Source organism: Spermophilus citellus (assembly GCF_964194105.1).
Source record: "Spermophilus citellus genome assembly, chromosome: 12".
Lineage (NCBI taxonomy): Eukaryota > Metazoa > Chordata > Mammalia > Rodentia > Sciuridae > Spermophilus > Spermophilus citellus.
In genome coordinates, this window is record NC_138198.1 from 91,042,249 (window position 1) to 91,069,491 (window position 27,243).

Sequence of the window (27,243 nt, forward strand, 5' to 3'; positions counted from 1 at the left end):
TATAATTTCTGTATTAATTTGCTCTAGATTATATAATGTATTCTGCCACAGAGTCATCCTAGATAACCAAATAAAATTGGCTAAACCAGGTAACCAGGTAAAATGAAGAAATTGTTTAATTCTTATATCCAGTATGTTTGGATATACTTCTAAGCATATTTAATTCTATCCCTTTGAAACATATATTTTAAAAATATAATATATACTATACATACATATATATATATTTTGGGGGGGGATACTGAAGATTGAACCCAGGGGTACATTACCACTGAATCAAGTGGTAATTTTTTTATTTTGAGAGAGTTTCAATGCTAGGGGTTGGGCTAAGTGCTGAGGCAGGAATCAAATTTGTGATACTCCTGCTTTAGTCTCCCAATTTGCTGCATGTTCCACTGTTTCTGTCAAAACATTCTTAATAATGTATGCAAGAAGGTTAAAGGTTGGGGTTTTTTTGGATCAAACCTCAGTGCTTCATGTGTGCTAGGCAAGCGATCTACCACTGAACTACAAGCCCAGCCCCAGATTAAAGTCTTATATGCAGAGTTATAGTGCCTTTTGAGAATATTTCAAAGGTAGGTTTTCCAGAAAATTTGGTCTTGCAGCATGCTGTTTTTTAACTACTTTAAAAAGAAAAAAAAATACTTTCTAATTAAAAAAAACAAAGTTATCAAATTCTTAGAAACAGAAGGTTGAATTGTGGTTGCCAAAGCTGCTACAAGGAAGGAAAGCAGAATTGTTGTCTAATAGGTATAGAGTTTCAGTTCAGTAACATGAGAAGTTTCTAGAGCTTGTTGTACCACAAGGTGAATGTAAATAATTGCCACGTTGGGGAAAAGGTGTGACTTATACAGTCCAGGGAGAGAAATAAAGAATGTCCACATGCTTCTGCCCTACTCAATGCTTTATTCACTCAAATCCCTCAATATAATTTCACTCTATAGGTTCTTAATCAAGAAAACAACAATCCTTAATGCTAGGCACTGCAATTGATATAATCAATTCACAACAAACAATTCTAGATTAATTAATTCTAAGCACTTTGAGCACACTTAATCATGACAGGCTAGTGACAGACATTCCCTCTGCATGCTAAGCTCAAGTGTCAGATCAAAAGTCTCAAGCCTTAAGCTTTAAGTCCAGCAGATGCACATTCATTCAGACCATGGTGATCAGATAAGGAACCAAGGCAGGCTTCTCCTGGGGTGGAGGTGATGGCTGGTGGAGGAGAGGGTCAGAGGGAAAAATTGCGGCTGTCACTAAGGTCAAGATGTGGCTGTAGAGTTTGAGAGTGGTGAGGAAGATGCAGAGGATCAGCAAATGATGAACAGTGTTGGGATGTCAGTCCAGGTCCTCATCAGGTTCTCAGCGTGAGAGCACCAGTATCTGCTGGCTGAATGTCTGTTCTTTTGCTCTATTATTTATACCAAATTTTGGGGCTTTTGACCTCCCTTTCAATGCCACCAGATTTCTCAGTGACATCATTTACCCTGGGGTTAAAACATCTGGTCTGGAGTTTATCAGGGTGGGGAGAAGTGACTTGTTTGTGCCTGAGGGCCATACTGGAGGGCCCCTTAGGTGTGCCTGGTAAGACTGCAGGTTTCAAACTGGAGTTTTTAAAATGGAGTTGCTTAGGCTCAGGCCTAAGGCCATCCTTACAATAATACTACTGTGCTGTGCACTTAAAAATGACCAAAATGGTAAATTTCATGTTATGTGGCTTTTTAACCACAATTTAAAAAAAAAAAAACAAAACTACAAATAAAAAATATCTTAGGCCAAATACCTTGGTATATATGTACATTTCAGTGATACCCAGTTTCGGAAATTATAATTGTCAGTGAAATTTAGGAAAGAAGAAATGTCATCTTACTGGCAAAGCTCTTGAGGTTTTAAAAATAAAGACTTAAATATAGAGACTGAGGAACACTACTCCCTGTTTCTAGTTTTTTTTTTTTTTTTAAAGAGAGAGTGAGTGAGTAGAGAGAGAGAGAGAGAGAGAGAGAGAGAGAATTTTAATATTTATTTTTTAGTTTTCGGCGGATACAACATCTTTGTTTTTTTTATATGTGGTGCTGAGGATTGAACCCGGGCCGCACGCGTGCCAGGTGAGCGAGCTACCGCTTGAGCCACATCCCCAGCCCCCTGTTTCTAGTTTTTCACCCACTGTTCTCTTCAGACTTTTTTTCTTTTTAACCATAGGCTGATTTTTTTTTCTCTTTTTGAAATTGGAGTATTATAAATATACATAATGATGAGATTCATTGTTACATACTCAGACCTGCACACAATATAACAATTTAACTTGGCCAATAGCATTCCCCCTTTCCCTCCATGAAGACTTTCTGATAAAGCTCAAAATACACAGCCTTGTTTGCTTTCTTCCCTCTCCCATTTTAAGGGGTTGTGCTGTCTTTGGGTATTTACTGGTTTGAGCTGCCAGTCAGAGTAGTGTCACCTCCAATTTAACTTAAGTACATCTTTCGGGCCCTTTCACCGATAGAGTCAGATTCTAAGGTCCTGGGAGTTAGGGTTTTGCCATGTGAATTGACAGGTGCAGGCACTATACAGCCTACAATTTCTATTATAGTTAAAATTTGTATTTATTTATTGATTTTGTGTGTGTGTGTGTGTGGTGGTGGGGATCAAACCTGGGGCCTTACATGTGCTAAGTAAGCACTGAACCACATGTTGGTAAAGATGGCGCCCAGAGCGCTTCTCTTCCAGGAGCTTAGGTCCATGATGCACTGAATGGCGCGCGAACCATCACCTCCAATCCCTGTGAATAGCTCGAACTTTGAATGGTGCACCTCCGATCCCTGAAGTGGCTCGAACTCTCAGCCAATGAAGAAGTAGCAGCCCACTCACCTTGCTCCTCCTCATCCTGAGTTAAGCCCATAAATATCAACACCCTGTTCATGTTCACTCTCTTGCTCTCCCTCTCTCTCTTACTCTTCCCTCTCTCTCCCCCTCTTCTCTCTCTCTCTCCCCCTCTCCTCTCTCTCTCCCCCTCTCCCCTCTTCGCTTCTGCGACTGGCCACTATAGTCCTGCTAATAAAATCAAGTAAACGGTTGTTTTGGCTTGTTGAGTTTATGGAGCTTTTCCACCGTTCTTTACACCACTGAATTACATCCCCAGCCCTATTTTAAAATTATTTTTTTTCTTAATTTTATTTTATTTTGACACAGGGTCTTGCTGTGTTGCCCAGACTAACCTTGAACTCCTGAGCTCCAGCGATCCTCCTGCCTCACCCTCCTGAACAGCTCAGATTAGATGCATAGCATTGCTCCTGGCTAAAATTCTTTGTATTTTCTCTGTTCAAATTATTCCATGGACTGTCTCTCATGATTAGACCAGACTGATAAATCAATTTGTGTTGCTTTTTCCCAATTACCTTAAATAAAATGCAATAAGAACTTTATACTCTCCTACTGAGATTTTCTTGGAAGTGCATAGAGAATGCTGAGGTTCAGGTCAAGAAGGTAATTATTTGTTGGACTGAAGGACAGAAGTCAGTTTTTTCGATTTACTTCCGTTTCTGTTTCATAAGTTAGAAATGCTGACTAGGAAAGTGTAAGAGCCTGGCTGGCATCTGCAAGAGGAAAGAATGAGTGCAACAGAGGGCTTGGGGAATCCCAATTCTCTGAGCCATTCCAGAGTGACTCATATTGGCTTTCTTCCTGACAAAAGATACATCACTGCCATTTTAAAGTACACTGGACTGGAATCCAGTTTGAGGGCAATGGTGAGCCTTTAGAGTTTAGCAAAGAAGAGCTCTCTGCCAGCCCAGTCAGCTTTCTTCATCCACATCTTCATTTCCTGAGATAAACTTTGTCCAGCAGAGTACCCTGTGCTTCCCCAGAGTAACTGCTAAAACACAGAAATCCCCTTGGTGTTGGCTAGCCTTCAATATTTAGTTCAGTAGTCCTTCAGGCCTGACAAAGTTTTTGGTATTTGTTTTTGGGAAGTTCCACTAAAATGAAACTAATAGTTTTATTTATAATAGGGCTGTGATTCATGAAAACTAATGTTCCTTAGAGTACCTCAGGTCTCATTTCCAAACTCTGATACCTTAAAAAAAAAAAAAAGAAAAAAAAAAAGAAAAAAGAAAAAAAAGGAAATGGAAATGCAGGGCTAGGGGTATAACTTAATGAGAGAGAGAGCATATGCCTGGTGTGTGCAAGGCCTTGGGCTTGGATCCTCAGCCACAAAAAAAAAAAAAAAAAAAAAAGAAAGAAAGGAAGGAAGGAAGGAAGAAAAGGGTTACATATGAAATATACCCCTCCTGCTACAATTTAAATTTAAATCTAAAATGTTCCCCCAAAACCCATGTATTAAATGCTTAGTCCTCAATTTGGCACTATTGGGAGGAATCTTTTAAGAAGTGGGGCCTATTGGGAAATCTTCTGACCTTTGGGGACCTGACCTTGAAGCAAAGTGGTGGAACCATGTCCCTTTCTTTTTCTCTCTTCTGCTTCCCAGCTGTAACAAGGTGAGTGGCTTGTTCTACCCATGTGCCCTCACTGAGATGTGCTGTTTCACCAAGACTGATTGGCCCAAAAGCAATAGGGTCAACTGCATGAACTGGAACCTTTAAAACTGTGAGCCTTTTCTCTTTTTAAGTTGATTACCTCAGATATATTGTTAAAGGAACAGAAAGCTTACTACCATCATTGCCTCTCCCCAAATAAAATAGTTCACGTAATGTCCTTTTCTTTCGTAATTAATTAATTAATTTTTTGTGGTTCTGGGAATTGAACCCAGGGCCTTGAGCATGTTACCTCTCTACTAGTGAGCCATACCCTCAGAACTTCTAATGTCTTTTTAGATGTTTCCTTGCCAATAGAAATGATACCAGCTGGCAATATCAGAGGATCCAGTTGACAGAAAAGAGAGAAAGAATGTAAAGTTGAAGCTAAAAGAATTCTCACTACTGCCATCTTCCCAATGAAGTCCACAAGACTAGGCAGTTCTCTGTTTTGCTTTGTTAACTGTCCAACCACATATGGTACATGTCCTGCGGTTTCTTCCCATTTCCCCATGTTCTAAATGGAAAATTCCATTGTAGTTGTATTTGTTCTTCATTGTGGTACCAGAGGTGGTTAACAGGGATTACATTTATGAGTTAGTCTAAGATTGCAAGATCATGAAATGTCAAAACTGGATCAGATTGACTCAAGTAAAGGAAATATTTGGAAATACTGGACTGGGAAAATAGTGGTCTTATGACATTGTCTCTAGAAAAATGGTTGGAAGGGACATTGGATTACTTCCTTTTGCAAAGATAGTACATGCCTATTTAGTGAGTGTGAAGGCTGAAATAATTAAACTTAATGTACAGAAAGAGAGTTACTTATGTTACTGAAGGGTTATTCTGGTTTCTTTAAAACTTAGATTTTGATTTTTAAAACTGGTGTAGCCTGGTTGCAGTAGCACATGCCTATAATTCCAGTCTCAGGAGGCTGAAGCAGGAGGATCACAACATTGAGGGCATCCTTAGCAAATTAGTGAGGCCCTGTCTCAAAACAAAAAGTAAAGAGGACTGGGCATGTAATTCAGTGGTAAAGCTCCTCTGGATTCTATCCCCAGCCTAACAAAACAGCAGCAATGAAACTAGTGTTAGGCTTTGCTTCCACTGTTACACCAGAACTAATCTTGTTATCTTTGCCTCTGTCATGGATATGAGGACAGCACAGAACAATGCCCAAGGATGTTAAAAAAAAATCAATAAATGTTTGAAGCAAGGGAAAGATAAAAAGGAAAAAGATTAGAGTGGGAGAAGAGAGGAGAGAAATAGAGGAGGGGGGAGAGACAGATCTTTTAGCTTCAACTTTACATTCTTTCTCTCAAAAATTAAAAAAAGCTGGGTGCCATGGTGCATGCCTGCTATCCCAGTGATTCAGGAGAATGAGGCAGGAGGATTGGGAGTTCCAAGCCAGCCTTAGCAATTTAGCAAGGCCTTCAACAATTTAGTGAGACCCTGTCTCTAAATAAAATATAAAAAAAGGGCTGGAGATAAAACATGAATTAACTTGTTGAAATGTCTGCCATCATTGGTCTTTAGAGTTTTGCTTCCGAGAGCAGTATTTTTTTTTAATGTGCAAATATTTATTTTATTTACTCCTATCTGAAGGTACTCATTTTTGGAGAACAGCAAGGCATTTCATTATCCACTCTTTCCAATCCTGAAAGGCCTCTACAGGTTTCGGTAAATGCACATTATCTTCACAACTAGGTTTCGGAGTTGCTCTGGGTGTGTTAACATCATCAATCCACCTCACCAGTGCTTTGTATCTTTCTGCAATATTGAAGCCAATGGCACACTGCAACTTGCGTAGACAGATAGGACACAGGTTTAGAGGAAGACGGTCAGCCTTCTCCAAGTGGTCGGAGCCCTGCATCAGGCATGTGAGCCACTGGCAGTGTCGCAGTCCAAATATGTGTCCAATCTCATGGGATAAAGTCTTACAGGATCGCAGCAGCAAAACACTAGTGATTTCAGGAATAAAGTAGTTATCAAAAATGGCATAGTCATTGGAAGATTTTTTATGGAGCTTCTTCACTGTGCCTTTATAATGTGAGCTATAGGAATCACTGCCGTATCTAGCAAAGCTGAATATCCCCACTCCATCTGTCAAAGAAGCCTGTCCAAAGACAAAATTCCAGGAATCTCTTGGGTAAAGATCATTGTTACTCCCACAACACAGAAAGCATCTTCAGGTTTCTTCTTTTTTAAGAACTTCAGGATATGCCCTGCATGAATTTGTAAATTGCATGTGTGATCATTCACTCTAAAAGAACACCGTGTGGCAGAAACAGAAATCGGTTCTAGGAGTTTTACACTCATGCCATAGAAAAATGCTTCACAGTAGCCCTTGAGCCATTTAGTATATTCTTCACTGATAACTCTGGTGTTTCCTAGAGATCCAATGGCCAGTAAATAAATACTGTGCTTCTCTGGAGAGGGTATCTTTCTGTTGGGATTACTGAAAAACTGCTCAAAGTCTTGAGGAGCCTCAGGATGTGAGATTATCCAGTCTGATTGTGATTGCAAAATAATAGGTCCATAAAGATCACTGGTTGGCTGGAAGGCTTCCTTCATTAATTGCTGTTCCCTAGCATCTAATTTCTTTCTTTCTTTCTTTCTTTTTTTTAAAGAGAGAGTGATAGAGGGAGAGAGAGAATTTTTTTAATATTTATTTTTTAGTTATCGGCGGACACAACATCGTTGTTTGTATGTGGTGCTGAGGACCGAACCCCGGGCCGCAAGCATGCCAGGCGAGCATGCTACCGCTTGAGCCACATCCCCAGCCCCTCCAATTTCTCATACTGTGACAAAAGCGCTGGGTTCTTAGAGATGAGAGCTCTTTTCAGTGTCTGTTCAGAGTGACGTAATACTTGCATAATGACAGGTCTCATCCATCACATCATGTTCCTATGTAGAGCTTTCATCCTTCCCTTGAGTGAGGCAAACAGATGGTACACCATGAGGCTTTCTTTAAAAAGGAAGGCTCCCATTGAAGTGTTTATGTTACAAGGACAGGCATGTCCGGAAGGTGCTGTGGAGGGTGTCTTCACCCCCAGACAGGCCTCACCTCTGCCCGCCCGCCTCCCGAGGGCAGTATTAAGAATGTCTGTTTTATTGCTGGTTTGCTGTCTTTCTAGTGATTGATCTCTGTGTTTGGGCAAGACAGAGGTGGCTGCCTTGTCTCACAGCTCCTGGTTTAATCTACCTTAGAAGTTAAGGCAGTTAATAAAAACTGAATAGAATATTGGAATCTCAGTTCCTCTTTCTTGGAGAGAGAGTGGGGTTGGCATGGGTTGAGACTATATACAGATGTATTCTAGTTAACTGTACCATAAAAGCTGGGTTTCACGGGATAAACAGGGCCACTGGAGCTACTAACATGAATATTATTAAAAATGGCAGCTGTCAACAGTATGTAAAAATACTGCTGATATGAAATTGAATGGCTAGCATCTTGGAGTTTAGGTCAGTGGTATAGTACTCCAGGGATCAATTTCCAGTAGAGAAAGTTAAATGGCATGAAAATGTGTATCAGTAATGATATTCATGAATTAATTGAAATTTAACTGTCCCAAACTAGAGTGTGATAAAGAAGGGTAGATTCTTTTATTTTCTATAATTTAGTCTCACTTTTGAATTTCCATTTATGCTAATTCACAGAAGTATGAGAAGAGAATTTAAACTTGCATTGGAAAGTGACTCAGTTACTTCTCTTTGGGGAACAGGAACCACTTTTGCAGCATTTCTCACTTGCCTCCTGTCTCCTTCTTAAGTATTTTTTTTTAAGAGAGAGAGAGAATTTTAATATTTATTTTTCAGTTTTTGGCGAACACAACATCTTTGTTTGTATGTGGTGTTGAGGATCGAACCGGGCCGCACGCATGCCAGGCGAGCAGGCTACTGCTTGAGCCACATCCCCAGCCCTTCTTAAGTATTGATTCAGTTAGGCAGAGGGAACAGGGTCCAATCAGGAAGTGGAGTTCACAACTGATAGTTCAGTAAAGAATGTTTAGTTAAAACTAATTAAAAAGAACTTACAAGAGGGCTGGGGTTGTGGTTCAGTGGTGGAGCGCTCGCCTCTCACGTGCAAGACCCTGGGTTCGATCCTCAGCACCACATACAAAAATAAACAAGTAAAATAAAGGTGTTGTGTCCAACTACAACTAAAAAAAAAAAAAAAAAAAAAAAAAGAACCTACAAGAGCTAAAAGTCTAAGAGTGATAGTAGTAAGGTAAGCACCAAGTTACTGAGAAAAATCAGGGACTGCCTAGCAGGAAGTGGGACCATCAAGGAAAGTGCCATCTTGGGAAGCCAAAACTACAGAAGAAATGGAGCCATGGCCAGAAGCAAAGGGAGAGGGAGAAATACATTGGTCTTCCTTCCTTCAGGTCTCTCATCAGTGCTTCCCATTGGCTCAATGTGGCCAGAAGTCAGTTCACAAGGGAAACTGGGAAACAGGGTCAGTTCCAGCAACACAGAGAAGAACAAGGAAAAGGGTAGGAACATGTATCTGATTGTTGCTGAACAAATGCCTAACTCAGATATGTTCGGCAACAAATGAAAGTAGAACCAACTGAGAATGGCTTAAATGAGAGAATGTTTATTATTTTAACAGAAAGGAGGTAGGCCAGTTCCTGATTAGATTAATGGAATGGCTCAACTACATCTTTCTATCCCTTAGCTCTGCCATCTTGTGTACATTGGCTCATTCTTCCTGTATTTTCATGATGCTTGCAGCAATTTCAGGCATCACATATAGATATAGAAACATATGGATATGGTTGTGCAATTGTTTTTATTCTCAGGTTTTTTTTTTTTCAGAGTTGAAGTTTGAACCCAAGACCTTGCACATACTAGGTAAATGCACTACCACTGAGCCATATCCCCAGCCCTATTTATCTATATTTGTTTTTGGTACTAGGGATTGAACCCAGGACTGCTACATTTCTAGTCTTTCTTATATTTTTGAGATAGGATCTTGCTAAATTGCTGAGTCTGGCCTTAAAATTATGGTCCTCCTGCCTCAGCCTCCTGAGTCACTGGGATTACTGGTTTATGCCATCATGCTCAGTTATTTATCTGTTTTCTGTTCCACAAAGAAAGCACTTGCCAAAGTCCCCCAGAATAATTCCCCTCCATGCTCCCTTGGTCATATTAGTCACCTGCTCATGAGTAAACCCCAGAAAGAAGACAGGGCCCCATTCAGGTGGGTTCATATCAATCATGGTTTCCCCCCTTGAGCTGAGAATGGTCATTGCCTCCTGAAGCATGTGACTGGGAAAAAGAAGTAATTGAAAAAAATCATGATTTGTTAGAGTGGGAGATAGGAATGGGGTTACAAATTCTTGATAGGAAGATGGTATGTTACAGTTTCTCTTTCACATTCTTAGCTACTTGTCCTCCTTAATTGGCCTGCAGCATTGCTCTCCTCTGTGTGCACTGAGGTGAGGTGAAAAAAAGGAAGAAATTAGGATTAATTCAATAGAAATGAAAAGAATATTGCTATATATTTTTAAAAAGGAATATTTCCAAAACACACTTAAACAATCAAACCCCATGGCTTCATTAGTTAGTTATGCATAGTCATGTGTAATACTAAAATATTACTGACACTCATCACTTAGGTACTATTAGCCAATCAGAATGAACAGGCTGAAAAGAACTAGTACATCTGTACTGGTGCATGTGGGGAGCCATCCTGACACGTGACTGGGCGACTCCCGGTCTGGGTCTGAGGCGTTCTGGCTGTGTCTGAACTTTCCCGGCCCTCTCCTGATGAGAGAACCCGTCGGTGTGGGGGTGTGACTGACCACTGACCCCAGGGGCCCAATCACTGACCCTGACTTTGGAGTGTGGCCCCCCTCAACCTTCATTGGATGGAATTCTCCCCTGAATTTCTTGTTCCCCAATAAAAGGCTACTCCCTGGCGTGCCCTCTCTCTCTCTCCTGCTAGCCCTGAGTAATCCTTGCTGCCCTGCCGGGCGGTTAGAGGTGGGAACCAGAGAGGGGAGCCGTCTCGGACCTGGCAGTAGAAATAAGGTAACTGAGTCTGTGTGTTTTATTTCGATCTCGCTAGCTAACTTTTATGCCAAGAACCTCATTAATGAAACCATTGCGCTGGCCGCATGGTGGAGGTGCAAACTAGTTGAATGTCACATTGCACATGGTACCAGTTTAAACAGACACTGAAGAGAAGACAGTGAAACTGGAGTTTCCCTTCCATTTTACCCTTCAGCTTCCCAGTATAATTCCTCAAAAGCAAACTCACCAGTCTTTTAAATAGGACAAAGCCAGACTTTGTCAAGAAAGAAATTAATTTTCTAAATTTTTAAATTTCCCTCTTTATTTATTTAAAAAATATTTAATATATTTAGTATATTAATTACTTAACTTAGTGAACTTTAATGAAGAGTTTTACATGGAGAGTGCCCAATCAGTGATACAGGTCAAGAGGAAAAGTCTATTCATTCTATTTATTCCCTGAGATCGTAGAACAGACAAAATAGGGACTTCAATTTGGAAGGACAAGATGTGATAGGTTTAAGGGTATGCTGAGGGCAGAACTGGAAGCACATGGCATTATGGGCTGTTCAGACCCAACCTAGGGGTAAACACTTCATGTAAATTCAATGGTGCAGGATAAATCTCCCTCCACAGTATTAGAGGGAGAGTACTAAGAGATGTCATGAAACTATATATAGCTGTGCTTAAGAATTTGGGGATGCAGAAAATTAAAGTTAGACTGAATCTCAAAAGAAGCACTCATGAATCTCTAACATGCATGAAACATCCAAAACAAGCACCCCAGCCCATGTTCTCAGCCAGTGACCTTTCCGGCAAAAGGTAACAGGAGGGCAATGCGCAAGTGCTGAGAAAACTGGTACCAACTTATGTAACTCTGTTCTAGCTCCATCTTTAGCCCCTACCAACCATCTCTCTATAAAAATTAACACCCCACACCAAGATTTCTGTCTGTTCATCTGGAGATGGCCTGCCTTCCCCCTTGAATGTGTATTCCTTGCTTTATTCCAAAAACTTCTCCTCTTGAGATAGCCCATATTCTCCCTTAAATGTATCTTTGCCTTCCTAAATAAAGTTTTGTCTGTCTCTGACACATGCTGAAATCTTTTATGTAACATATGCCCAGGACCCCACTTGTCTTGTGTAGAGACATCTCAAGAGCCAGAAGGTCTGCTAAAGGGCCTGCTGTGTCAACAGTTAAGGAACTCTTGAGATAATTGGGGCAGAGATTCAGGAGGTTTCACAGTGTTGGTGAAGTTGAATCAACTAGGTCAGACAATAGGACCATGGCCCCTGATGCAGCTGAGACAGGTTGCAGCTGTCTTCACCAGCAAGTTCCCGCAATGGAATGCCCAAGACTCATTATATCTTTCTCTCTCTCTCTCATTTATTTTTTGGTACTAGGAATTGAACCCAGAGGCACTGAGTAACATCCCCAATCCTTTTCATTTTTTGAGATAGAGTATCATTAAGTTGTCAAAGCTGGTCTTGAATATTCAATCCTCCTGCTTCAGCCTCCTGATTTGCTGGGATTACAGGTATGCACTTTAAGGAGCACTCATTGTACCTTAAGGAGCAGTCAAAATTGACCATCTTGAAAGAAAAATCTAGGAAGAATCCAAAAGAAAACATACATATTTCAGGACCCAGATGCCCCATCAGTGTCTCAAGTTCATGTCAGCCTTCTCTCACCCTTCTGTCCCTCATATGCCATTTTGAGGGAAGAAGGCTGAAAGGGTTTGGGTGCTTTAACCTAAATGTAAAGGCTTTAATTTTTGCAACATGGCACATGCCTGTGATTCCAGAAACTTAGGAGGCTGAGGAAGGAGAACTGCAAGTTCAAGGTCAGCCTCAGCAATTTAGCAAGGCCCTTAGCTCAGTGGCTCAGTGGTTAAAAGCTCCTGGGTTCAATCCCCCAGTACAATAAAACAAAATAAACAAAAAATCCCCACTACAAACAAAAAAGGGCTGGGAATGTAGCTCAGTGGTAATGTGCCCTTGGGTTCAATCTCTATACTGCAAAAACAAATTAACAAATAAATAATTGCAACAGTTTATCAAATTGGTCACATATTTAGGACATCCCCCTCTACTGCCTAGAGGCTGAGGACATTTTATTTTCACAGCTGACTGTATTCTGAGTAAATCTGTCACATTCCTAGTAGAATATCAAGTACTTTTTCATATGAAATGCTGCCAAGACGGAAAATTGTGTCATTTGATAATTATGATTTTGTTTTGTAAGCTTAATTCTCAGAGGATAACTAAATTTCCCTTACACTCAAATTGCTGATGGATTTTCACATATTACCATGCTTATAGGTACACCAAATGACTTAGAATATATGAAGAAGTAATGCAAATGTTTGGATTAGGCATAAGTGAAGCTAATGTTACAAACAATAAAGCAAACAAAGTAAAAGTCACAATGTTGTGGATAGGAATTCCCAGTGAATAAAAGGAAAGATTATCACACAAAAAATACACTTTATTTACTAAAATAGTCAGAATGAGTGAAATATGAATTGAAATGTTATCAAAATGGTGAAATTTGGAATCTGAGAACCATTTAATAAGGGAATTTGAAAAGCACCTGGAATACCAAGATCAGTTGCCCCTCCCACACAATGTGTTCTTCCTCCTCCTAGGAAATCTGAAGCTAAAATTAGCTTCCCTGACCAGCTTCCACCGTGCTTGCTGCAAAATCTTGTAGTCTGGCAGTATAACTAGCTATTCATCAGACAAATAATTGTTATTGTGGAAACTCTTGTTTTAAGATGTATATTAAAATCCATCTCCTCCAGAATCATGTGGATTCTCTAAATCCACAGAATTTCAAACATCCCGTTTTCTATCCTCATTATAATCACTGTTAAGAGAAAATTTAGTACTTTGGCAAATACCATCTTTTTGTTCTCACATTTTGATATATATTTAAAATGTAAATTAGTTGACTGCAAAACTCATATCTCTATAATGCCTAACCAAGAGCAGTAAAAACTATAGCAAATTTTAAAATCTTAAATAGCTTTTACTTGCTATTTGATAATTGGGCAACACCTTGTTCCATAAAATAGGAGTATTCCAAATAACTGAGCAGAGAAATTAGGTTTCATAGACAGAAAAAGACAGTGGAAAACTGAAACAGAAAAGGGGATTGGCCTTTTCCTTGTAAAGATTAAAGCACAGCTTTCCTTATTATATAGGCTAGAATTAGATTGTTCAGAAATCTGGCTATTATGTCTCTTCTTATTTCTTCCAAGTTCAGATAAACACCTTGGTTTCAGCACAGTGGTGGGGAACTTGGCATGAGTGACTCCATTTTGGGCTCCTCTCATGGACCTAGTGTATGCGCTCAGTCCAAACCATCTCCTTTACTTTTTTTTTTTTTTTTGGGGGGGGGGGAGGGGGTACTGGGGATGCAACACAGGGGCATTTAACTACTGAGCCATATCCTCAGCCTTTAGAGACAGTGTCTCCTTAAATTGCTTAGGGCCTTGCTAAGTTGTTGAAGCTGGCTTTTAACTTGTGATTCCAAACTGCTTGTCTTACAGGTGTGTGCAACTATGCCCAGCTCCTATACATTTTACTTAACCATGCCAAGGACAATGTAGGTGGTAAACAGCATTTAAAAAAAATTTTTGTTGTTGTTGTTGTTGATAGACCTTTATTTATTTGTATGTGGTGCTCAGAATCGAGCTCAGTGCCTCATGCATGCTAGGCAAGTGCTCTACCACTGAGCCAGAACCCCAGCCCCAATTAAGGGCTTTAACAAAGGATGGTAATGAAATCTTTTTTTCCCTGAAGTTATCTGAAGATTTCCCTTACTTCTTTTTCACATAGTTCTGTTACATTCTCAAAGACTTATCAATTACGAGATTTATCTGCAAATTAAGGGCTCATTTAAAAAATAAAAATATTTTTGTATAAATGCTGCCAAAGTGAGCACAAAAATAAAAACATACGTAGTGAGATTAGAGGTAGGGTCTCCTACCTCCTTTTCTTCCAAGATATCAAAAACCAACCTCCTCCCCCCCCAACAAACTCTTATGGTGTTGGTTTTAAGACTGTGAACATGAAGGGTCACCATTTAAGAATCAATCACATTGCATTTAAGCCAAAAAATTGAATCTCTATGCAGCGCAAGGAATCTTCTTTTTAACTAACCCCAAGATTAAAACCACATAATATTGTTTCATAACACATTTTTGCAAGGTCAAAACAGTCTAGCAACGGCAAACAATTAGATTAAATCTTCAACGTTAGAAATATATTTTAAGGAAAAATTCCTGGGAAGCCTAAAAATTAAATTTGGCAGCATTTATACAAAAATATTTTTATTTTTTAAATGAGCCCTTAATTTGCAGATAAATCTCGTAATTGATAAAACGGGGTCCCCCTACTAAGATGCTGGGGGTGTGTGCAGGTACGTAGGCCGGCACCCAGCCGTTGACGTCACAACCTGCCGAAGGCGCCAAGCGCCAGTTGCTATGGAGGCTGCCCTCGTCACCCCGCCCCTCCGCTCTGGGCCTGCAAGGCGAAACCCTACTGCGTTCGGTGACCCGCCGGGCAGGCTGCAGGCAGCGCTATGCCACGGGAGAGCTGCTGGCGGGGGCGATGGGATCCCGGTGCACCATGAGCCTCGGGTCCCGCCCTTTCTTGGGCCGATGAGCACTGCGCACGCCGTTCTCCTTTTGCCGTGGGGCCTCGGTTGCGAGGGCTGCAGCGGCGGGACCAGAAGCCCGACGGCGACGAAAGGTCACCTTTCTACGAACCCGCGACAAAGAAGCAGTTCAGCCTACAGTGCCGCTCCGGGGCTCGGAAGTAAGGGTCTTCGCCCGCGAAGACGGGACAGGGATGCGGTGGAGCGAGGTTGGGAGCGGGAAGAGCAGTGCAAAAGGGTGGGTTGCGGCCGGGGAGGATAAAGAAGCGAGGGGCGGGCGTGGGGAGCTGCCGGACAGCTGGGAAGAGCGAAGCCCTGAACGGCGAACGAGGGACTGGGCAGAACCGCGGCCGGGCCCCAAGCTTCGTAGGCGGTGGCCTCCAGTGGGAGGCCGGCTTGGGGGCGGGACGTAGTGCCGTGGCCACTGAGTGGGGCTGGCCCTAGACTTGCGCCCAGCCCAGGGAGCCTGCGAAACCAATCGCCGTTTCCTGCGCCCGGCCTCCTGAGGAGCACCGCCTCCGAGTTCCGGGGGCGAAGGGGGGGGCCCCTCGCCCGGCGCGTGCGGCCCGAGCGCCGCTGTGTTCGGCCCCGCCCCACCCCGCTCGGAGTCCCGCCCCACCCCGCTCGGAGTCCTGCCTAGGTCCCCGCCCCCTTCCTGGCGCGAGCTTCTTCCTGACGCGATTCCCCTCCCCCCGGGTCCGCGCAGGGAGTCGGGCTCCGGACCGCCACCGCCACCTCGACCGCTGCTGCCGCCATCGCCTTGTTCCTCTGCCCCCGTCATGGCCGAGGAGCTGTCCGCGGCCACGGCCTACACAGAAGATGATTTCTACTGCCCGGTCTGTCAGGAGGTGCTCAAAACGCCCGTGCGGACCGCGGCCTGTCAGCACGTGTGAGTAGACGCCCCCTCCCCCGCGCGGAGCCGGGTGGTCGTTTGGGTTCCTCGTCTGGACCCGGACCTGCGACTGAGGCCTGGAGGGAGTCGAGCCCCCGAGGCCTGCCGGAGCGCCTCCCGCCTCGGGGGCCTGGTCCCGGCGCGTGAGAGCCCAGGGCAGCCCTCCGCCTGAGGCCGGGGCCCGCTCGCCGCGCCCCTCAGCCAGAGCTCCCCGCCCTGGTTTTCCAGGGCTTAGCGCCCCGGGGCAGGGGTCGGGCCCTCCGGTAGCGTCCACAGGCCGAGAGGCCCCTGTCCTCCTGGCAGGCCCGGGAGGAATTGCAGGGAACGTGGAGCCTTTTTGTTTCCTAGCAACCCGAGTGCAGGCGGGGGTGTCGAGTGTCAAACCCGCTAGTGCCGGCACGGGCCGCCCGCCGGCCTCCTGCTTCGCTTTCAAGTTTTTTTTTCTTCCTCTTTCAGAACCTTGGCCTGGTCCTCCTTGATCCAAGAGCTTTTAATCTAACTTCAGCCCTGCTTCACAGACCACTTTTGGATCGGTTTTGTTCCATTTAAAATTCCAGGAATCTACTAGGATGGTCTAAAATGAATTTTCTTCTCTTATGTTAGAACTGACAGGGTTTCCGGAAATTGAAGTGGTAGTTTCCCTTTGTGTTATCTTCTGTTCATTATTACTCGGTTACTACAAGAGTGGAGGTAAGAAAAGAAGAGTTCTGTTATGAGGAATGGACTGAAGATGAGGTACTAACTCTAGGGGTGAGGGAGAACACAAAGGGATTAGGTGAGGTCACATGGTGCTGTTTAACTAGGCTTATTTATAGGAACCACCTCCATCATTTTGTAGACTACCAGACTGTCGGCAAGGATTGAAAGGAGACCTTCTTGAAAAGGTATACAGTGCACCGACCAACCTGGCTGATGACCAGAGTCCCTGGGGAGTTTTTTAAGTAAACATACCAATTCCCAGGCTCCATTCCAAACTTGCAAAAGAATTTCTGGCAGGTGGGACCTGGAAGTCTTTTTATTTTTTAAAAAATTGAATCGGGCTTAAGTTCTGTGCTTGCAGACACAGAATTGAACAAATTTCTAGACATTTCTCCATTCACTTTTTTTTTTTTTTTTTTTGAGAGTCGGGGTTCTATAATTTTGTGAATAATTGGTAGAATTTTGGGTCCCTAATCACAAATGTTACTACAGATGACTTTTGGTAATCTTCCCTGTTCCTCTACCTTAACTCTACTATTTTATTCCATGATTGTGCTAGTTGTGTGAAACGACCATGTAGTTTTTTCAGGATTGAAACATCAGTTACGATTTTTGTGTCTTAAATTCTCTCATCATTTGTTGCAACAAATGCAGGTTGTTGAAAAAGTATTTTAAGATGTCTAGGACACAGAATATACTTTCTATCTTTAATGGTCATTATTCATTATTATAACTTGAACCTTTCCTATATTTAAGAAAAAGTAGTTCTGTGATGACAAAGAGGGGAAATAAAAGGAGGAGAGCAGGCAAGATGAGAAGTTATAATAATTGCTAACTTTATATATGCATGGTAGATATCATGGACAGAATCATTTCAACTATTCTTTGGGTCATTGTCCTCACAGGACTCATTGTAATTTTTAGCTTCCCTCAAAATTCCATGTAGATCATTCTAGTCTATTTCCTTTGTGGTGCATTTGAAATCAAGAACTATAATTTGACTTCACCTCAAAGCTATAGAAAAGAGTGGATGTTTTTAAATTCAAGACCATTCTCAAATCAATTCATTGGGCTTTGAGGCTTCAATGTAATCAAAGTAGCTCCTTATCTCTACTGTCCCCCACAGTTGCTTTATAGTTCTGACTGAACAATTAACTAAAAATAGAGTGAGCCAAAGTTTTATTTGGAAGGGGTGGTAATTGTGGAACAGGGTCTTGATTGGCTGGAAGGAATTTTCTGGGAAATAAGATTGGGGGGAGAGTTACTAGATATTAAATTCAGGCCATTGCATATGCCCAGCAACCATTCTACTGCTGAGCTACATTGCCAGTCCTAGAATTATTTTTAAGTAATAAGTTTACTATGTCATTTCCCTTTTTTCACCCAAAGGACAGAGCTGTACCTTTAATCAAATTTATATTTTGCTACAAATTCAGTTTTTTTTGTTGTTGTTCTGGGGATAGAACCCCAGGCCTCATGCGTGAACATTCCCAGCTCCCCGAATCAGTTTTTTTTTTTTTTTTTTAGTTGTAGTTAGACATAATACTTTTATTTATTTATTTTTTTATGTGGTGCTGAGGATTGAACCCAGTACCTTGCACATGCTAGGCGAGTGCTCTACTGCTGAGCCACAACCCCCTCCAATCAGGGTTTTTTTTTTTAAAGAGAGAGAGAATTTTAATATTTATTTTTTTTAGTTTTTGGTGGACACAACATCTTTGTTTGTATGTGGTGCTGAGGATCGAACCCGGGCCGCATGCATGTCAGGCGAGCATGCTACTGCTTGAGCCACATCCCCAGCCCCCAATCAGGGTTTTTAAAAAAAATATTTTTAGTTGTAGATGGACACATGCTTTTATTTTTTTTTTTTATTTTATTCATTTATTTTTATGTGGTGCTGAAGATCACACCCAGTGACTCACAAGTGCTAGGCAAGCACTCTACCACTGAGCTACAATCCCAGGCCCTCAAATCGGATTTTGATTCAGAGCTAGAAAGAGATAAGAACTTTGGGTCAGTCTGGGTCTGTTAGAAAATAAAAACAAATTTTCATTGCCAATGAGAGGAAAGAATTTTTCCATTGACTTTTTTAGTCAAAGAAGCAAATTCATTTCTATTAGAATAATTTTACTAAGGGCTGGAGATGTACAGCTTAGTGGTAGAACATTTGCCTAGCATGCTTCAAGGGCCTGGGTTCAGTCCCCAGTATTGAAAATATATATACATACACACACTTATCTATATGTGTGTATGTATATGTAGAGAAAAAGTGACACTATTGAGAATAATTTTACTAAAGTATTTAATCTCCACTTGTTCCTTCAAACAAACATCGTTAATGTTTTTATTTGCCTTGTTCAAGAAACACTAAATGCTCTTTCCCTGGAGACTGTTAATAGTCTAATGGAGAAGACTGTTAAATGACTATGGTATGGAAGAGATTTCAGTGGAAATTTTTATGTGAGCATTGAGAGCACATAGCTAAATAAACTTGTTAATATAGGGACAATTTTCTTGGGAAATACCCTGATTAGGTCTACATCATATGTAGAGGCAAGGAGGGGTACAGAGGATGACTCTGTATCCTGACTTCATAGTTTGTTTGGAGCCAGAGAATGAGTGTAATAGAGATGGAGCTTAGAGATGCTGGCAGGAAGCTAATTTGACTGTTTTCCTGAAAACCAGAGAGACCTATTAAATAATTTTTGGCAAGGGAGCAGCATGATTACAATTCCATTTTAGAAAGTTTATATTAGTGTCAGGGTTCAGCTTGGCAATGGTGACCCATGAAGATGTTGATGACACTTTGGCGTGTGAGGGAGAGAAGTGATTAGAACAGGAACTAAGGCAGTGATAATGGAAATGGAAAGAAGAGACTCCTGATATTTTAAGGTCCTTATATAAAGTCTGATGTTCAGTATTAGATGTATATACTGTATATAGATCTGGAATAAATGGAACTAAAGTTATGGGTGTGGATGAGTCACTGAGGGAGGTGTATGAATTGAAAGAAGGAGGCCTGCATAGATAAAAACAAAGTGTTAGAGAATACTTAAATATCAAGTAGAGAAAAGTACATCCTGAGAAGGAATGGACAGAATCATAGGAAGAAAACTAGGATTGAATGTGACAGTGGAGACTGAGATATAAGTACTTTTAGGAAACCAGCATCGGGCTGGGGATGTGGCTCAAGCGGTAGTGCGCTCGCCTGGCATGCGTGTGGCCCGGGTTCGATCCTCAGCACCACATACCAACAAAGATGTTGTGTCCACCGAGAACTAAAAAATAAATATTAAAAAAAAAAAAAAAAAAAAGAAACCAGCATCATCAGGTGCCTTAGAATGGTCAGATAAAATATTTTGAAAAACATGTAAAGACAAATTAAGAATATTAACATCAGACAGACATTCAAAATAAGGCTTCAGATGAAGGTTCCCAATGTTGAAGTGGTAAGATGTTTATCTTTTGATGTTTTCCACTAAAGCATCATTAAAACTAAAGGTTTTTTGAACCTCTATTTACACTGTTCTGAATAGTCAAGGAAGTACCTCTCATACACCATTTAGAAGTAAAATGCAATCCCAAGAAAATTACATTTAACAAGAAATTTTGATTTCTTGCAAAACTTTTCTCTTTTTGCAGTACGGGGTGGGGGTTAAACCTAGGAGCTTTCCATTCCTAGTCCATTTTACTTTTATTTTGAGACAGGATCTTCTAGCCTTGAACTTGTGGTCCACCTGCTTCATTATCCAGAGGGACTGGGATTACAGGTGCCATTGGACCTAGTGATTCCTTACAAAACTCTCAAAAATGGAAATCTAATTAGTGTTTGCTTTGGGGCATCTCTGTAAGGAGGATCTTTTAAAATAAGTTAATATAAATTAGCTTCCACTTCTTACTCAGCATAAGTTTATATGATTCCCTAAATTGACCTGCTTGGGTTATCCAGTTCCTGAATTTTCAGTTTATATTTTTTAAAAATTTGAGCGGCTTTATTGATATCTTATTGGAATAGTTATGCTCTAAATAGGTACTTTTAAAATTTATTCTTTCCTATAGATAATGTTAAAATTTTGAAAGTCAGGCTTATATTGGTTCTTATTGATTTAATAAGTTGTTGCTTTAGTCTATCCTTTTTTCTTAAGATTTTTAAGACTATCTAAATCCTCTTGATATATTTACAGAGTGGCATACTTTTAAAAAATTTCAGTATAAATACATTTCAGTATTTATTGGGTAAAGGAATGAATTGGTTTGTGTTGGGACACAACACAGTTTAACTATAGCTGTTATCAGTTGGCTAAGTCAGTTAACCCCATTCAGCTTTTCTTGCATATAAAAGATTAGAAATCACCTGTTTTCACAGGGTTTTTGCACAGACAAAATGAGGTAATGTTTATTTATACTAATCTTAAATTTGTGTTTTATATTTTTCTTTATTTTTAAATATTTATTTTTTATTTGTAGTTGGATACAATACCTTGTTTATTTTTTAATTTTCTATTTGTTTTAATTAGTTATACATGACAGTAGAATATACTTTGATATAACATACATAGATGGGAGATATTTATTTATTTTTATGTGGCGCTGAGGATGGAACCCAGGGTCTTGCATGTGCTAGGCAAGCGCTCTACCGCTGAGCCACAACCCCAGCCCCTGTGTTTTATATTTTTCAAAACAAATAAATTACTATTTAAAAACTTAACATCTAATACCAAAAGTTAGGTTGCTTTTGAAAATCAAAAGAAATCTTTTGTTTTTTGATTTGGATATTTAAAGCCAAAGTGAATCATGAATAGAGAATTGACAGTTTTAAAGGATTAGGGGAAATACGACTTTTCAGTAATCACAGTTAACCTTACATATTTTCCAGAGATATGTATATAAACAAGATTGTAGATGTTTTTTTTTCCGGTTTTTCATACAAAGGACAGCAATCTGTATATATTCTCTGTGCCTTAATATTTTCATATACTATCTTAGAGGTTATTCCTGTTAATACATAAAAGGGGAAGGGGGTACCTTAGCCAGGCATGGGGGCACATGCCTGTAATAATAAAAGGACTTGGGGGCTGAGGCAGGAGAATTATAAGTCTAAGGCTAGGCTTGGCAACTTAATGAGACCCTGTCTCAAAATAAAAATAAAAGGGCTGAGGGATATAGCCCAGTCGTAGAGCGTCCCTATATTAAATCCCTAATACCAACAACAGAAAAGAAGGTCTCACATTTTTTTTTTTGGTGGGTATGTAATATTCATTCAAGTTACCAACACTATATAGTGATCGACAAACCAGATGAAAGTACCTTATGGAATATATTTATTTAGTCTTCTAATATCTCGTCGTTTGATACATCATCATTGCTTATTTATTCAATCATATTATGAACATTAGGTTGTTTCTAAAAGAAATGCTGCAACAAGTAAAATTGTACAATAGTCCCCCACGTCTGAGGGGGATGCCTTTCAAAATCTCTAGTCATTACCTGAAACAGCAGATAATATTGAGCCCAGTACTTTCTCCCTCTGCCACCCCTCCAGTACCAGGGATTGAACCCAGGGCTTTGAATATGCTAGCAAGCACTCCCACCACTGAACTGTGCCACTAGCTAGCCCCTTTTAAAATTTTATTTTCAGGGGCTGGGAATGTGGCTCAAGCGGTAGCGCACTCGCCTGGCATGCGTGCGGCCCAGGTTCGATCCTCAGCACCAATTACAAACAACAATGTTGTGTCCGCCAAAAAATGAAAAATAAATATTAAAATTCTCTCTTTTTAAAAAAAAAAAAGATTGCTATGGCTAGGGCTTGGGTTGTGGCTCAGTGATAGAGCATTTGCCTAGCACATGTGAGGCACTGGGTTCGATCCTCAGCATCACATTAAAAAATAAATAAAATAAAAGTATTGTGTCCATCTACAACTAAAAAATATTAAAAAAAAATTATTTTCAGAGTCTTGCTAAGTTGTCTAGGCTGGCCTCAAACTTGGGATCCTTCTGCCTTAGCCTCCCAGTAGCTGGGATCACAGGTATTCAACACCTTGCCAGGCTTGAGCCCTGTACTGCCTGTTGTGACACATTGCCATTAGTTGGAACATGTCTTTCATCCATAAATTTAATATATTTTTCATCTTAACTAAGTAATTATGTATTGAGGCCATAATTTTTACAATTTGAGATGTAATAGCAAAATTAGCACCAATTTCTTTTCCGTCACAGTTTTAGGGATAGAAGTTTCTTAGATCTTCAGCATTAACATATACTTTTTTTTACCTTTTCACTTAATAGAAGCACTTTATGGCTTCTCTTTGGCATATGTAAATTGCCAGCATCACTATTTTGTGCTTTGGGGCTGTTATTAAGTAAAATAATGTTATTTGAACACAAACACTACCATATTCAATAACTGATCTCATAACCAAGGTGGCTATAAAGTAACTAATAGTGTATATAGTATTATACTGGGTAGGCTAGGATGAGATTGCATCATACTGTTCGGAACATTGTGATCGGGCTGGGGATGCGGCTTAGTGGTAGACAGTTTGTGTGTATGGTTGGATCTCGCTGCAGAATAAATAATGCAAAATTTAAAATTTAAGATTTGTTTATTTCTGGAACTTTGCATTTAATATTTTTGTACTGCAGTTGACTATGGGTAATTGAAATGGCAGAACCTGCAACCATGGATAAGGAGTGGTGGTGGGGAATACTATATATATATATCATTTTACTCTATAGAGAATTTTTACTGTAAGGTAAATCCTGATAGGTTCAGTTGCTGGGTCAAAAAGGATAAATACAAAGGAATTTGTTAGCTTTGTCATATATGATAATAGCTCTAGTGAAGTGTATTATATATGAAAAATGCTTATAGTTTTGATTTGAGGACTGTGGATTATGTATCTTTGGGTTAAAGGATTTAATAAGTTTTGGATTAGAATAAGGTAAATTGACATTTATTGCTTTAGCAAATATTAACAAGTGTCTGTTAGGTACTTGGTGCTATTATAGTGCTGTGGTGAAAAAATAGGTATAATCCCTTCCCTCTTGGAGCTGGGTGTTGGTGTGATACATTTTGATTAAAGTAAGCACTCAGGGTGTAATTACAAATGCATCAATGGTAGGAGGGAGAGAAAGAGCAAAAGTATAAGGGGGAACAGACCTTGTGTGGGTTGGTGTGTTAATGAGTGGACAGTCAAAGTCCCTTTCTTGGAGAAATGATATTGTTGTTCAAATCTAAATGATGTGTGGGTGTTAATTTGTGGAGTGCTTTGTGTATAGAAGAGGAAGCATTCTGGGCATAAACCCTGAGGTAGAAAGGAATATGCAGGACTTTGTATTTTAATGATAGAAGTATCTTCTAGGCTTTTATAGAAACCTTTTATAGGCTTCTTAATTTTTTGTTTTTAAGCCTTAGTTTTCTCATTATAAAACAAAGGATTTATTTTTTATTTTTAAGATAACTGAAAATTGAACCCAAGGCCTTCCTTATGCTAAAAAGTACTCCACTATTGTGCTATGTCCTCATCACTTTTAAGATTTTTACTTTCAGATGGGGGTCTTGCTGAGTTGCCCAGGCTGTCCTTGAATTTAAGATCCTCCTGCCTTAGCTTCTTGTGTAGTTGGGATTATAGACCTGTGCCATGACTAAAGGAATTTTTGAAAAATATTTTCTTATTTTTAAGACTTGAACTTAATGTATGTAAAGTTTTCGGGACCCTGTGTGGTACACATGAAGCACTCAGTAAATGGTAACTGGTATTTTTATGGAAGATATCCACATTCCATTGTCTCTTTTTATTTTTATTTATTTATTATTATTTTTTTAATATTTATTTTTTAGTATCGGCAGACACGGCATCTTTGTTGGTATGTGGTGTTGAGGATCGAACCCGGGCCGCACGCACGCCAGGCGAGCGCGCTACCGCTTGAGCCACATCCCCAGCCCCCATTCCATTGTCTTTGACAAATCATTTTTGTTTAGTTTAATAAAGTTGATAATGGTGCCTAGAAATCTTTTTTTTTTTTTTTTTTTTTTTTTTGTGCCAGTGATTGAACGCAGAGCACTTAAACCACAACCCTTTTAAAAATTTTTTTATTTTGAGATAGGGTCTCACTAAGTCCTTAGGGCCTCTTTAAGTTTGCTAAGATTGGTTTTGAACTTGTGATCTTCCTGCCTCAGCCCCTTGAGCTGCCAGATTACAGGCGTGCACCACTACCAAGCTGGACTAGAAATCATTTTAAAATCTATTTCTTCACTTGCTAGCAAAGCTGTGTCCAATATTTCTTATTAAATTGTTACATAATTATTTTGCCATTCAAATCATAGATAACTCTAAGATATGTCTGAAGTGATGATTATTGTGATAGCTTGTTTTTTGAACTTAGGTTATTTTTCTATTCATTTACCGCCCTTTTGTATATTATTACATTTCCTATGTCAGATTTGAGATGATTGAGTATTTAGATGAAGTAAGTTATTGTGCTGTTTAATTCTATTTGTTAAATATTTTAAAAAATGATCTTGTTTTTGGACCATCTGCAATTGAATTATACCACATTTCCTTTTGAATTTTAGATAATTTGCCATTCTTATTCAGTTAATCTCATGTTTATTAGAGTGGATTCCTTTGCCATTATTTTATGTATCTTTTTAGTATATTTGAATTATTAAAAAACTTGATTCTTGAATCTCACTTGGTGATTTTACTGTTTTAGCACAGTTTAATATGACTTAATAATATACGCACAAATTTGTACATTGGTGTGCTTGCACATCCAGTTTGCAGGAATTTTTGTCACTTTTGTTGTCAGTTGTATACCTACTATCTGTTATGTAGTAAGTACTGAATACATATTTTTCAAATGAAGGTGCATTACAGTATGTGGACATAATTTTTTTAAAAATCTGGTGAGTTAAGCTCATAATTTTGCCTTTTTTTGTATAATCTTTTTAAATGTTTTGGGATCTTTTTAGATCTGCAGATTATGTGTGTGTGTGCAACTTTATTTTTATTTTTGTTAATATGTGTGTTGTTCTGTGGTACTTGGATTGAACCCAGTGCCTCTTTTTTTTTTTTTTTTAATTGGTTGTTCACAACATTACAAAGCTCTTGACATATCATACTTCATACATTAGACTGAAGTGGGTTATGAACCCCCAATTTTACCCCAAATGCAGATTGCAGAGTCACATCGGTTACACATCCACAATTTTACATAATGCCCTATTGGTAATTGTTGTATTCTGCTACCTTTCCTATCCCCTACTATCCCCCCTCCCCTCCCCTCCCAACTTCTCTCTCTACCCCATCTACTGTAATTCATTTCTCTCCTTGTTTATTTTCCCATTCCCCTCACAACCTCTTGTATGTAATTTTGTATAGCAATGAGGGTCTCCCTTCATTTCCATGCAATTTCCCTTTTCTCACCCTTTCCCTCCCATCTCATGTCTCTGTTTAATGTTAATCTTTTCTTCCTGCTCTTCCTCCATGCTCTGTTCATAGTTGCTCTCATTATATCAAAGAAGACATTTGGTATTTGTTTTTTAGGGATTGGCTAGCTTCACTAAGCATAATCTGCTCTAGTGCCATCCATTTCCCTGCAAATTCTATGATTTTGTCATTTTTTATTGCTGCATAGTACTCCATTGTGTATAGATGCCACATTTTTTTTATCCATTCATCTACTGAGGGGCATCTGGGTTGGTTCCACAGTCTAGCAATTGTGAATTGTGCTGCTATGAACATCGATGTGGCAGTATCCCTGTAGCATGCTCTTTTAAGGTCTTCAGGGAATAGTCCAAGAAGGGCAATAGCAGGGTCAAATGGTGGTTCCATTCCCATCTTTCCCAGGAATCTCCAAACTGCTTTCCAAATTGGCCGCACCAATTTGCAGTCCCACCAGCAATGTACAAGTGTACCCTTTTCTCCACAACCTCTCCAGCACTTGTTGTTGTTTGACTTCATAGTGGCTGCCAATCTTACTGGAGTGAAATGGTATCTTAGGGTGGTTTTGATTTGCATTTCTCTGACTGCTAGAGATGGTGAGCATTTTTTCATGTACTTATTGATTGATTGCATATCCTCCTCTGAGAAGTGTCTGTTCAGGTCCTTGGCCCATTTGTTGATTGGGTTATTTGTTATCTTATTGTCTAATTTTTTGAGTTCTTTGTATACTCTGGATATTAGGGCTCTATCTGAAGTGTGAGGAGTAAAGATTTGTTCCCCCCAGTGCCTCTTACATGCTTGTATGGTAGTCATTTACTCTGCCACTGACCTACATCCCCAGCTTTTTTTTTTTTTTTTCTTTTAAAGACAGGGGCTCCCTAAATTGCCCAAGGCTGTCCCCAAAATGGAATCTTCCCGCCTTAGCCTCTTTAGTAGCTGGGATTACATGTGCAGCTGATTATAGGAGGATGGTACTGTTCCTGGCTCCTGTGC

At 40.1% G+C, this 27,243-nt stretch overlaps 2 protein-coding genes across 4 annotated transcripts in view; one reads left to right on the plus strand and one right to left on the minus strand.

Annotated features, from left to right (window-relative positions):
- Positions 1–6,087: 6,087 nt before the first annotated feature.
- On the minus strand, positions 6,088–7,126 carry LOC308631793 (archaemetzincin-2-like). Its single transcript, XM_081263277.1, is given in 2 exon segments — positions 6,088–6,689; positions 6,692–7,126. Coding segments are annotated over 2 exon segments (963 nt in total). The 5' UTR covers positions 7,104–7,126; the 3' UTR covers positions 6,088–6,138.
- An 8,116-nt stretch (positions 7,127–15,242) lies between these two features.
- Positions 15,243–27,243, plus strand: part of RNF138 (ring finger protein 138) — a 33,678-nt gene continuing 21,677 nt past the window's right edge. For 2 of the 3 annotated variants that reach the window (XM_081263627.1, XM_081263628.1), the window contains exons 1-2: positions 15,243–15,374; positions 15,920–16,102. In XM_081263627.1, the coding sequence (XP_081119753.1) occupies positions 15,993–16,102 (110 nt within the window). In that variant the 5' untranslated portion in view covers positions 15,243–15,374; positions 15,920–15,992. Of the gene's footprint in view, positions 15,375–15,919; positions 16,103–16,708; positions 16,796–27,243 lie in introns of those variants that run through there. The other variant, XM_081263629.1, reaches the window with a different exon arrangement.